We start from the raw sequence: 13,886 nt of genomic DNA, 5'->3' as shown, positions 1-13,886 counted from the left end.
TCATTCCAACATTCTTTAACACACTCTTTCATATATACTTTCATTTCCAAGTCCTAATGATGAAGGGAAATTTCAAAATACATATACCACTATTTTGTTGTAAGTTGCCATTTGAATTGAGTGGAAAAGATCTGGCAAGTAAAGTCATATACTGGTAGTTTGAGGAAACAAACCTAATTTTATACACTGCTGCTGCAGCAAGGCCTGCTTCTGCACAGGCGTAGCACACATGATGCTTTGTTTCTCCCAAATATTACCTGCACTCACCTTCCACTTGCTTAGGGACCTGGTTTGATAGTCACTATCTCCTACTACATTCCAGGAATGTTTTCCAGACTTCTTTAAATCTAATGGTTTTATTTAACTGCTAAATTATCTCTATTACTGATCTTCAAAATATCAAGCTTTGAATTTTGCTTCCAGTGACAAAAAACTTGCCATCTTTCACTAACTTATTTCTATAAAAGATACTGGGAAACTTTTTTCTCATGGTGATACTCAGAACCTTAACTTCACTCTTTTCTTTAAGCAGTCACTTCTTACTTCATTTACTCAGTATTTCCAAAAGAATATCATCTAGAAAATGTAAAGGCATATATCTATCTTTTCTGAAAGGTTAAAATCTATTAACCTTACACCAGGTATGGTGGCACATGCCTATAATCCCAGCACTCAGGAGGCTGAGGTAGGAGGATTGCTCTGAGTATGAGGAAATCTGGGTTACATAGTGAGTGCAAGGCCAGTCTGAACTGCGTAGTGAGACCATGTCTAAAAACAAACAAACAAAAAGCTATTAACATTGCACTGTGGCCTACCAACCCATAATCACAGGTACCCCAACATTTGCTTTCTCAACTCTCCAAATGCTATCACAAAAATTACATCCCATGAAACTTTTTTTTTTTTTGGGGGGTGCTGGGAATCGAACATCAGGACCTTGCACTTGTCAGGCAGACACTTGTACCACTGAGGTAGATAACCAGCCCATGTTCCACAAAACTTCAAAGTAAGTATAAAGGCAAGATCTTCAGCTACTCTATTAATCAGGTGTCCAAAATTTGTTGATTGCTCAAGTAACGAGACAGGAGAATAAGGCATCACAAAGCTGGCAGGGGAATAGGCATGACCTGTTAATTACAAGATCCCAGACACATGCCCAGAAGTTCCCAAAGCCCTGCACTTGGACTTCTCCCGAGAACTCAAACAGGTTTTCAGTAGGATGGCCTAGACCTGATGTCAGCCTGAGGCATAAGATCCCAGCACCCCCTCTCAGGACCTGTTTCCTCGAGATTTGGACATCATAAAAGGAGAGGCACCACAAGAAGAATTTGCTATGGTGGTTTTTTCTCAAAATGACCCGCCCTTTCTCTAGGTTATTCTTTTATCTTACTTTTTCCCCTTTTACTTTGCCCAAGCTCATTCTACAGAGCCAGTCTCTCCCCAGCTCTTCACTTTTATTTTCTCAAAGAAACTTTGTCACTATTTTTGCTCGCTTTGTTCAAGTCTTCATTTGAGATGAGAAGAACCTGGAAACTAACTCTAGAGGGAGAGGCACGCAAGCCAGGACCCAGTAATGTTTAGTTGGTGAGCTACTTATAGAAGCAGGCTACCAGGTAAAAGTACCAGAAAAGAGGTGGTGATGTTGAAAAACATTTGTTTACTTTAGCCAAAGAAAGACTGTATTTAGGCAGAGAAGGAAATTATAGAAAGTGAGCAATGATTACATGAAAATTAGTAAAACACTAGAGGGTCTAATATTTGAAATCTGTGAAAGAGAAAAGAAAATGACGCCATAAGAAAGAAAGATTATCTCTGAGACAGAACAGAAGCCAACAAAAATACAGGTAACTATTGGCTTAACGCAGGAAACTAAGGGATCTCATGAGAGACCTGGTGTCAGTAGAATGGGAGTAAGGTCTTTAGGCAAGGGTGAAAGCTGTTAATGGTAAATGAGATAGTACTATTACAGGTAGCTAAGACAGATAAAAATTAACAGGCAGTCATGCCAGGACCTCAAGGGAGTCAGTGCAGAAGATGACAACACATCAAAACTGTGACTAGAGGAGCAACTGAAGAAGGCAAGACTTTGAGATTAAAATTGCAATGGCCAAAACCAAAACAAAACAAAACATTTAAAAAAAAAATCCCAATGCCCAGATTTATATACTTCGCTAAGGGATAAATGGAAGCTTGAGGTTATACTGTAATTGAAATAGAACATTATCTCAATAGGGATGGGCCATCCTCTCCTACCCACTAGGACTGAAACTAAAGACTAAGACTTACTGACCAACGATTATTGACCAAAGTTAATGATGTCATCCATATGGTCTTGCTACACGCTCTGCTTCACTACTAGATCAATATTAGCTAAACAGCTATACCTGTAATCTTATTGATTGATTATAGTTTCACCCACGTTGTATCCACCTCATGATTTCTCCTTATAAAACATTCTTGGATAGCTGATCTCAGGGGCAACCCACTGGGGACCCTCTCCTGTCCCTCAGGAGCTATTCCTGTTTCCCATTCCTATTCCCCAATTCCCAACAGTGTATGTCCTATTCCTCTGAGCACCCGCACTCCCCTCTTGAATTCATTCTCTATCTCTCTCTCTCAATAAATCTTTCCCACTCGTAACTTTCATTGTTCCTTGGAATTCATTCTTTGATTTCAGGCAACACAAATTTGACACATCAGGTCCGGAGCTGTATCTCTCCTACATCAGTACCACTAGATTTTCAAGACACATAGCATCACACAGGAGAAAAGCAGCATCTATTATGTACTAGTAGATACATACACACTTCACAACAGAGGATAATCACAAGATGTGGTGGGGCAAGTAAGAAAATGAGGTAGAGTACATCTTTGTTGAAAGTAACAATTTTGTAAAAATTAGCTTCTTTCAAAGTAACAATTTTGTAAAAATCAGCTTCTAGTATGGCGAAATGTTAAATCTGAGGGGTAGGTACAAAGGAAGTAATTACACTACTTTCTGTGAGAATGTTTATAAGAAGAGGTAATTTTAAAAATTGTCTAGTCTCCATACCATCTCAGAAAGGCAATTAGACACAGATAAATACACACTAAAGTACTTTAAAGTTCATTGAAAAAGAACTTAAATAATTGTGTGTGATCAGGATTTGTAGTTCTTTTCACGAGGTTTGTTCTAGAGAGTGACAGATACAAGCTAGCATAACAATTAGACTAGGTGTTTTAGGAATAAAACAAAGTCAGAAGATGAATGTGCCCAAAGGTTTCAAACACTTACTTCATCTCTAGAACTTCCTCTAAGTGTTTCCTTCTCTCTGCTCGAAGATTGGTCAAATGAGTTTCCTTTTCTGCCAGAGATTGCTGAGTAGAAGACAGCTTTGCTTTCATGGACTCTAGTTCCTGTCTTACTTTTTCCATGGCAATCAACAGCTCTTCCACCTATGGTAAGTACAATAAAGAGAAAAGGAGAACATTCTGATCAATTAATGTCAGAGGAAGTGGGTCATGGACAACTTCTAGGCCCAAAAACATTGAGGATACTCTACATAAGAACACATAGAAATTTCTATATTTTTCCTGGATCAGGCATATACATTAAGAAGATACAGCAGATAAAGATATTCCCATATAATTTATTTTCAGTTTATATCAGGAAGAAATACATACACACATATATGTATAGTTTTTTGGCAAAAGCATGTAAACTATAGTTCAAGAAGTTATACTCTGCCATATATAACCCATTTTATAGATTTCTGCTTGGAAATGGTTTAGAAATTTGCATGTGTATCACATAAAACACAAATATAACAAAAACATAATAAATATTTGTAGAATGTTTAGGAAATAAAGGACATGAACTTGACTAATAGATTCAACATATAAATAGACAGGTACTTGTTTTAAAGGCAGGCAGGAAAAAACAAACACATATGACCAGACTGATAGAAAGAAGACAGAAAGCTTTAAAAAGACCTGAAAAATACTTTTGATATAAATAGACCTGAAAACAAACAAAAACAAAAATTTTCCCAAGGTAAAAATAATGAAAATGTTAAAACACCAGAAAGAAACCAAGGTAGCAACAAAGTATGTAGTTTATCAGTAATTTCTACTTACTCTGTTGACCAAATCAAAGTTATTTAAACAAACATATTTATTCATTTTAATTCAGAAGCAAAGACTATGCTGATGAAAATGTGTTATCATCCAAATGTAACTTCAACCAGCTAAGCACACAACCAACTGCACCAAACACAAGAATTTTTATCAGGATGCTGTTTGCCAAGAATAGTATCAGTGACAACAAATCTATTCAGAAGTAGTGGTGAGACAGGCAGAGTAGGGCATCTGTTATTCACTGCTCCTACATTAAGTCAATTTGTGTGATACTCTGCATATAGAAGTGTAGTGTGACATGCCACAGTTGTTCAGAGATCCATAGAAATCAGAGACTCATACCCATGCTGCATGTTGCTTGGTATCAGCTGCTAACACTAGTAGTAGTTTTTAGTTTTTTGACACATTTAGTTTTTTGATACCTGCTTACTTTATCTTTACAGAAATCATCATAGCCCAAGTTTCCATATGAATATAATTATATAGATCTCTTCAGACAAGTATTCACACCCACAAGTTTTGTAAGAATACATAAAACTGTCTGCCATTCGGAGAACTGTTTATGATTCCATTTTATCGACTTCATTCATGTAACATCTTGTCTAAAATTGGGTACAAACACTACATCGAGATTCTTACAATAACACAAATTCAGTAGTGCAAAAGGCACTCTAAAACATGAAACACTTGCTGAATGTGGTGGTGCACACCAGTAATCCCAGCGTTTGCAAGGCTGAGGCAGGAGGATTGCCATAAATTTGAGGTCAGTGGGTATGTGTGAGTTCAAGGCCAGCTTGAACTGCACAGTGAAACTCTTGTCTCAAAAGAAACAAAAAAAAACCCATGAAATTCAGGATACCTCCATCCTTTCTGGAATTAACCAAATAATCTCAAAAAATTTCCCTACCATCTATCTTTCATCACTCCACACAAAAAATGGCATCAATTTCTGATATAAATTGGAGATACAGGGGCTGGGGATTTAGCTCAGCGGCAAAAGCGCCTGCCTGGCAAGCGCAAGGTCGTGAGTTCGGTTCCCGGTACCGGAGAAAAATAAAAATAAATTGGAGATACAGCTGTTAACACTTTACACATACATGAGGAAGCATGCATAAATTACTGATTCTTCCTTTTTCTCCCCCAAAGAAAGCCAACTCTATACATATTTCCATACATCTAAATTCCTAGTAAACATTATTATTTTTTTTGGTACATATTATTGAAACACAACATACATAAAAAGAATTACTCAAACAGTAAGTGTACAACTTAAAGAATCATCTCCAGGTAAACACATTTGTATAATTAACATACAAATTAATAAAGGGAACATTACCACGGGGCTGAGGATTTAGCTCAGCGGTAAAAGCGCCTGCCTGGCAAGCGCAAGGTCGTGAGTCCGGTTCCCGGTACCGGAGAAAAACCAAAAAAAAAAAAAAAAAAAAAAACCAAAGAGAATATTACCAGAACAGTAGAAATTGCCTCATATGCATTTTCCAGATAAAAGGTAACTGTATTCTTTTTTTGCACACTGTAGATTTTATTTATTTAATTTTGTACAAATGGAATTATGTAGCACATAATTGTACAGATTTTTCACTTATCATTGTATCTGTGAAATTTGTCCATGTTGTTGGGTAAAATTATACTTCAGTAATTCTCAAAACTGTAGATATTCCAACTGTTTGAAAATACCAAAATTTATTTAGGATACTTTTGAGAAAGAGAAGTTTTTAACTTTGATGGAGTTAAATCAATTTTTTCTTTATATTTTTTATATGTTCATGGCATTATGTATGCCGAATAAGATTACGTCTACCTCAATATCATGAGGATATTTTTCCATCTTTTCTGATAAATCCTTTGTTTCATGTTTAGGTTTACAATATATATGCAATTGATTTGTTTGCATTGCAATGGTCATCATAACCTATTCTTTATCAATATGGATCATCAACTGACTCAGGACCATAAAAGGTTATGAGGACTTCAACAGTCATGGTCAGAAAGAACGTTACATTTATTTTGCAAAAGATCAGAAATTATTTTACAGACTACTTACAAAGTGTAGGAAAATTCAACAATGCTTCATACTGCATATAAGCACCTTTAAATGTTGTAAATGAGCAATGTAAAAATCTTACAGGCATATGAAAATATACCACCTGTACATATTTCAAAATTAATATAAAAATACACATCTATATTTGGTAATCTCCCATTATCTATGGTTTTGCTTTCTACACTTTCAGTTACCTACAGTCTGAAGATATTAAAAGGAGATATCCAGAAATAAGCCATTCATTAAGTTTTAGATTGTGTGCCATTCTGAGTAACATGATGAAATCTCACAGACATCTCCAGAATGCCTGGATATGAATTATTCTTTTGTCCCAAGTATCCACACTGTAATATGCTCCCTGCCCGGATAGTAATTTAGTAGTGACCTCAGTTATAAGATTCACTGACCTGGGCATGTAGTGCTTACCTTCAAGTAGTCCTTATTTTAATAATGGTCCAAAGTACAAAGTGATACTGGCAATTCAAATATGTCAGAGTGAAGCAGTAAAGTGCTTACTTTAAATGAAAAGAAAGACGTACATTAAGATATTTTGAAAGTGGGTTGGCAGATCATATTCACTTTCATTATAGTATAGTACCACAATTGTTCTCTTAGTTAGTATTAATCTTTTATGGTACCTAATACCATATTGTAGGTACATATGTACAAAAAAACTCAATACATATAGAGCTCAATACTATTTGTGGTTTTAAGCATCCACTGATGGGGCATCTTTTGTATCTCTCACATATAAAGAAGAGTTACTGTACTCATCAGCTAAGAGCATTGTAAGTGCGCTTATTCAACTGTTACCACCCTAAACCTGCTGTGAAAGATAATCAGCATTCTTAATTTGTATTCCTTATTGCTTTTACATTTTTTTAACCTCTTATGTATATACAGTAAAACCATGGATTGCAAGTAATTGTTCTGTAAGTGTTTCACAAGATGAGCAAACATTAATAAATTTTAATTTGATGAGCGACGTCTTGCAATACAAGTATCACATGACACTGAATATCACACGCTCACAACTGAGCCAATGGTTTTTCAGTTTTTCTCTTGCTGAGGGATTGTGGGTGGTTTCTCCCAGCAGCAGGAGGTTACAGAGATCTTGTTTACAGAGGAGGAGAAAAAGGCAGAGGAATCTTTCGCTTCAAGTGAGATTAGAGAGATGTGTAAAATGTGAGAAAGAATGCAAAATTCTGCAGAAAAGCACTAGTGGAATAAGGTTGCAGCACTGTGAGCAATGAATCTTTTAACAACAATGCAATGTCACTCTTCTGCAAAATCCTCAAAAGGCGGCAAAATCTAGTGTCACTGGACAGGTTCCTTGTTAAAATTACACAAAAAGAAAAACACTGGGCCAGGGATATACCTCAGTGGCATAGCACCTGCCTGGCAAGTGCAACATCCTGAGTGCAATTCCTGGAACCAAGAGAAGAGAAAGAGGAAGAGGAAGAGGAAAAGATTCTATTGAGCCTATAGATAGCAGTGATTCCCTTAATGACAGTAAAAGTCATCCTACCCAATAACCCTTCTCTCTTGTCTTCCTCACACCAGCCATGAAAGTTTTCAAAAGTAAGTGCAGGTTAATTTATTTTTCTTCATATTTTATATTGTATTTATTACTTTGCATTGTGTTACAGTATTGTAATCATTTTATATGAATATTATTGAGTTGTAGAATGAATCATCTGAGATTCCATAATTTCTTATGGGGAAATTAGCTTTGATATATAGTGCTTTGGATTACAACCATGTTTCCAGAAAGAATTATACTCACAAACCAAAGTTCTAGTGTACCCCCAAATTAATCACTGACTATTTTTATATAAATGCAGTGTTCTGATTTTATTTTTTCAGCATTATACTTTTTCATGGATTTTTTTTTAAAAGGCCACCATGTATTCCAGAAACAAGAGCATAACAGCCTTAGTTACTCAACAACCAATACACAATGACACTCCAACAGCTTTGACCATTCTAACACTCTAAGCTCCCTGGAAAAATGGCTAATTCCAAACTTGTGACCAAAATGTACAAACTATCTTTATACATCTTAAGAGAAAGTGAGAGGGAGGGAGACAAAGAGATTGAGAACAGAAAGAGAAAGACACCTACAGAAAAACAATTAAACATTCATACCCTCTATGAATATAGATGTAAAAATCCTCAAAACATATGTGAAACTTGCACGTGAACATGGAATGTGTAAATACTGGGATTTATTCAATGAATGCCATTTGGTATAACATAAAAAAGCAATCACTGTAACAGTGCATTAATAGAATAGGGTATGAAAATATATCATCTCAATAAATACAGAAAAAGCCTTAAAAATTTTTTAGCGCCCTTTCTTCATAAAACATTTTAAAAATGGAAATAGAACTTCTTCAACTGATAAAGAACAACTATGGTGAAAAAAATAAGTGCTTTCCCTGTAAGACCAGGTCAAAGAACAAGACCAGGATATTTGTTCTCGCCACTTCAATTTAACATTATACTAGAGATGATACCCAGGAAAATGAGGACATGCAAAAATATTAGAAGTTATCCACACTGGGATATCAACTATATCCAATGGAAGATGACATGCTCTTATATGGAAAAAAATCACAAGGAATGCACTAAAATTCACTAATCCACTAATAATTAATGAGTACAGGAAGACTGCTGGACAAAAGATCAATATACAAAAATCAACTATAGACTGCACATCATGACACATGCTCATAATCTCAGCTACTTTAGAAGGCCAACACGGGAAGATTTCAAGTTCAAGGTTAGCCCAGCATCACAAGAAGTCACAAAACAAAACAAATAAAACAATTGTAGGCCCATACATGGCAATGAAAACAAAATTAAGAAAATAATTCCACTTAAAATAGCATTAAAACAATGGAATATATAGGTATAAATTTAACAAAAGAGGGCCGGGGATGTAGCTCAGTGGCACAAGGGCCTGCCTGGCAAGCGCAAGGTCCCGAATTCAATTCCCAGTACCAAAGGAAGAAACAAACAAAAAAAAGAACTGCAAAATAAATACTGAAAATTATAAAATATACTTTAAAAAATTAAAAATGGAAGACAGATCAAATTTACAGATTGAAAGAATTTTGTTAAAGTATTTCACAAAATAAAAGATAGAGAATAGGAAACAGGGAGATAGATCTTTTGCAAATGGGAATGGGACCAGGAGGTGGAGGAAGGGGGAGGTATGGAGACATGAAGGACAAATAAGAATTAAGATGTGTCATGTATACGTATCAACTCCCCATGATGCATATAATCATGTAGTACAAACATGTACTAAAACAAATTTGAAAAAAAGAAGGGAAAAAAATTGATCTATAGGTTTAACATAATCTTGGTTTTTGGTGTTATTTTCTTCTTCTAAACATCTTCCTTTAGAGATTTAGATTTCTTACCTTTCCAAGAAATTATAACTATACAGCAAGTTTTTCACCAGTTATCACAAGAAGTCATAAAACAAATCTCTTCTAGTTTAGAGCTTATCTTTTCCTTTCATTATGGTATAATTTGATGATCAGAAATACATGAAAATAATAAAATTTATTAAGCACTTGTTTTAGGATTTCTAATTATCATACCCTATTTAAGAAATCTGTTTTTGTTTTTGTTTATTTTGAGACAGGGTCCCGCTGTGTAGTTCCGACAGACCTTGAACTCACTCTGTAGCCTAGACTAGCCTCAAACTTGCAGCGATCTTCCTGCCGCAGTTAAAAGTAGGGATCTCCATTATTCATTCATCTACAGTAACATACATCCACACCTTGCCATAGTCTTCTTGTTGGCAGACAGCCTTTCACTACACCTAGGCTGTGTATCTTACTTTGGGCAATGAGATTTTAGCTTATCTGATACAAGCTGTGGTTTAAAGTCTGTACATTTGGGTTGCATTTCTGCCAATGCCAAAAGAGCAACATACAAAGTAGGTGTTGCCCCTCAGCTGTGTCCTAGAATGAGCCATGTGGAACAGAGGCACCCTTTTCTATTTTTCAGAATTGTTTTAGTAAGACTGAAAAAACTTCCTGTAAGTTTACTAAAAGTCACCAATATAAATCTCTAGACTTGAAATTTGTGGGGAAACTTTTTATTACTCACTTGTATTTTCAAGGTTTTTTTTTCATATTTAGTTGGTTTTACTAAATGCCATTTTTAGCCGGGCATGGTGGTGCACGCCTGTAATCCCAGCACTCAGGAGGCTGAGGCAGGAGGATCACTGAGAGTTCAAGGCCAGCCTGAGCTACATAGTGAGCTCAATGCCAGCCTGAACTGCATAGTGAGACCCTGTCTCAAAAAAAAAAAGAAATTCTATTTTCCTTGGCAGCTGGTCATTTAGTCTAAATTTTCAAATTTACCAGCAAAAGGTATCATTGATACCTTTTTTAACCTCTTCATGACTAGTAGTTATGAATGTGCAAACATTCTAAATATTGTTCATTGTGTGTCTTCCCCCCTCCACCCTTATAGTCTCAGAAAGGATGGTCAGTTTTTTTTGTGTTTTCAAAGACTCAATTTTGGGCTCTATGGGTCATTTTTAAAGAAGAGTCTTCGTTGCCTACTGCCTCTCCCGCCACCTTAGGCTGCCCTTGATCTTCTCTTTCGTCCTGCCAAAACACAACTCAATGTTCAACAGATTATCAAGCACTTATCTTTGAATACCCTGCCCATTCATCCCCTAATCTGAGTATAGTATTTCTTATTTTTTGCCAACTTCTAAATGCATATTTTATCAACCAACAGTTTCTATGGAAATTTTCTTGGCACTTAGTTTTTAACGTTTAAAAGTAAGTGTTACCTTTCACTCAAAACTTAAACTTTTACTTTTTTGTGGTGCTGGGGATCAAACCCAGGGCCTTCTGCATGAAAACTTAAACTTTTAGAGTTCTGTGTTAGTATACTTTTCCAAAAGATGGCTTAATTTTCTCATTTGAGTGACAGATCCACAAGATATCTGCCTCAAATTACATTATGTCCAAACAAATTTCAAATCATTTTAGTATTCAAGGCAAGAAAGTGCCATAAACAAGGATTTTCCAACTAATCACCTGATTTGCTCTCTGGCTCCAAGCTGGGGAAAACAGTTTCAAAGTCAATTTGAATTACTTCATTTTCTGCTTCTTTTCTGCAGCTGAGGTGAACACACTCAGCTAGCACTATCTGAATATCTACTTCATCACATGCCTATCACAAAGCAGTTGTTGGTTAACAATGAGTATCATTCCTTCTCAAGAAGGAATGAAAGATAAAAGAAGAGATAAATTCTAAACTAAAAAACATAGAAATTCTTCATAATTTAAAAATATGCTCCAAGTTACCACACAATTTTTAAAAGCAGAAATTGTAAGATGGGGGGCGGGTGGCAGCCTTGGCTGGAGCTGAGAATCAAGAATGTAACTTAACTGCCTCCAGTAACATATTAAGGAGAAAGCTCAGGCTTGGCAATGTGCAGTGCCAGCAGGACCAGATGGTTTGCTTAAATCACATGCTAATAAACTTTTATTCAGAGTAAGAAGGGAACAAATTATGACTCTACAGCAGACCTATTTTCCTTAAGAAAGCAAAGCAATGGGGTGCTTCAGGTGCTGGCAAAGCCTGCAACTTCCATTTCCCACACCATTCTATTTCATAACAGAGAACAATGCACATATTGTGGCTTCCAAGATGCTTATGGAAATTTTTGTTATAATTTTTTGAAAAAGTAAAGGTTCTAAATCTCCAAAGGAAGAAGACAATTAGAAGAAAAAAGAAAACAGTACCGAAACCAAGATTATCTCGAGGTTAACCAGTCACCACGTAAGCCAGACATTCACTTGAGAAGTCCTCTAGTTTCCTTGATTTGAACCTATCCTGTTTTAACACTCCCAAAAAAGTGCTACAGAACATCTTCTAAAGTACTGGTCACATACATACATACACACCTTCTCTTAAATCCTTTCAGTGTCTCATAGTCACTCATAATGAAAATTTGAATTTGCATTTTCTAACAAAAAAATCTTTTTCCAATACAGATGTTCCTCATTTAATGACCTACCTGTTTAACAATTGTTTGGACTTAAAACCTAGGTGCACTGTTTGGATTTATGACCATTCTTTTTTTATGTAGTTCTGTCCATCTTGTTCAATGTCTCTTTTTGTACAGTAGACCTTGTTTAAACAGTAATGCAATTTTTGCTGACTGTACAGTATAGTACTGTAGTTTTATGTTCTGTTATACATTACAGCACTGCATGTAAAAGTTATGCAAATAAGAGCAAAATCATGAAGGTGGAGTTTCCTTTGACCATTTCTTTGTTCTGAATATTGTAATGTACATACTACATACAATTCCACATTTGGCCACCAATTCAATTAATGCCTTACTTGCAGGAACAGAACTCAGTTGTTAAACAGAAAATGTGTGCATTTTCTTTTTGCTAATACATGGTAATTCTTTGACAATATATACACCAAAATTACAGTATCTTATGGATATGAAATAAGTATTCCTTTTATAGTAACAACAATAATATATTATCTGACTACTTTGAAGACCACTGTTAAAGTGCTTTCAATGTATTGTCTCAAAAACTCACAATGATCCTATGACATGGGTAACATTATTATTATTATTATTATTATTATTATTATTATTATTTATCTGACTACTTTGAAGACCACTGTTAAAGTGCTTTCAATGTATTGTCTCAAAAACTCACAATGATCCTATGACATGGGTAACTTATTATTATTATTATTTATTTATGGAACTAGAAACAGGATCAGAACATATAGTACCTTGTCCAAGGGTACCTTGTCATACGGGCAAAGGAAAAATAGCTGAGTCCAACCTTGGGAGCTAACTTCCTTGCATTCACAATTAATGCTGTTTTCCTACAATGCATTAATGTTCACTGAATCACTCTGAAAACATTTTACACAATTATATCTAATGAGTCGTTCTGGGAAGTATTCCCATGCCCACTCTTACATCTTTCCATATTTCCTTTCTTTCTCTTTTCTCTTATAGAACTCTTTTCTCTTTAATATTTAGCTCCTACCATGTGCTATATAATATGTGCTATTTACTGAGAGTACAAAAAAAACCAAAACAGACATACCTCTACAGCTCTTAAGCTTAAAACCTATACTGTCTCTATGCTTAGAACATCCACTAGCTAATAAAATGTATGAATGTATAACTAAAAACTATATATGTAAAAAAGCATAGGGTATTATGAAAAGATGAAACGTGAGTCTCTTGTCTATGTCCTAGGACCTGGAAAAAGTTTCTCTTACTGCTCAATATAACACTAGAAACATTAGACAGAGCAATAACAAGAGAGAAGGAAAAGAAGGAATATGTATTGGAAAGGAATAAATTAAATTATCATTATTTGCAAACAATATGACACAGAAAACTCAAACATTTCTACTTCTAGAAGCAACAGTGAAATTCGGTAATGTAGCATATACAAAATCAATACACAAAAATCAGTAGTGTTAGCCAGGCATGGTGCTGAATGCATGTATCCCTGTACAGGGGAGGCTGAGGCAGGAGGACCACCACAAATTCAAGACCAGCCTAGGCTGAGGCAGGAGGACCACCACAAATTCAAGAAGGCCATCCTGAACAACATAGCGAGACACCGCCTTCAAAAAATATAAAAATAAGACAAGAACAAATAGCATTTTATATACC

General features: G+C 35.5%; 1 protein-coding gene across 13 annotated transcripts in view; it reads right to left on the bottom strand.

Moving 5' to 3' along the window:
• Erc1 (ELKS/RAB6-interacting/CAST family member 1) overlaps positions 1 to 13,886 on the bottom strand; it is a 451,367-nt gene that overhangs the window by 182,494 nt on the left and 254,987 nt on the right. For all 13 annotated transcript variants that reach the window (XM_013520186.1, XM_013520192.1, XM_005395949.2 and 10 more), the window contains one exon: positions 3,275 to 3,435. In XM_013520186.1, the coding sequence (XP_013375640.1) occupies positions 3,275 to 3,435 (161 nt within the window). The remainder of the gene's footprint in view (positions 1 to 3,274; positions 3,436 to 13,886) is intronic.

This window comes from Chinchilla lanigera, unplaced genomic scaffold, assembly GCF_000276665.1.
Source record: "Chinchilla lanigera isolate Chin_1 unplaced genomic scaffold, ChiLan1.0 scaffold00053, whole genome shotgun sequence".
Taxonomy (NCBI): Eukaryota; Metazoa; Chordata; class Mammalia; order Rodentia; family Chinchillidae; genus Chinchilla; species Chinchilla lanigera.
This window is presented reverse-complemented; position numbering and strand designations above follow the sequence as displayed.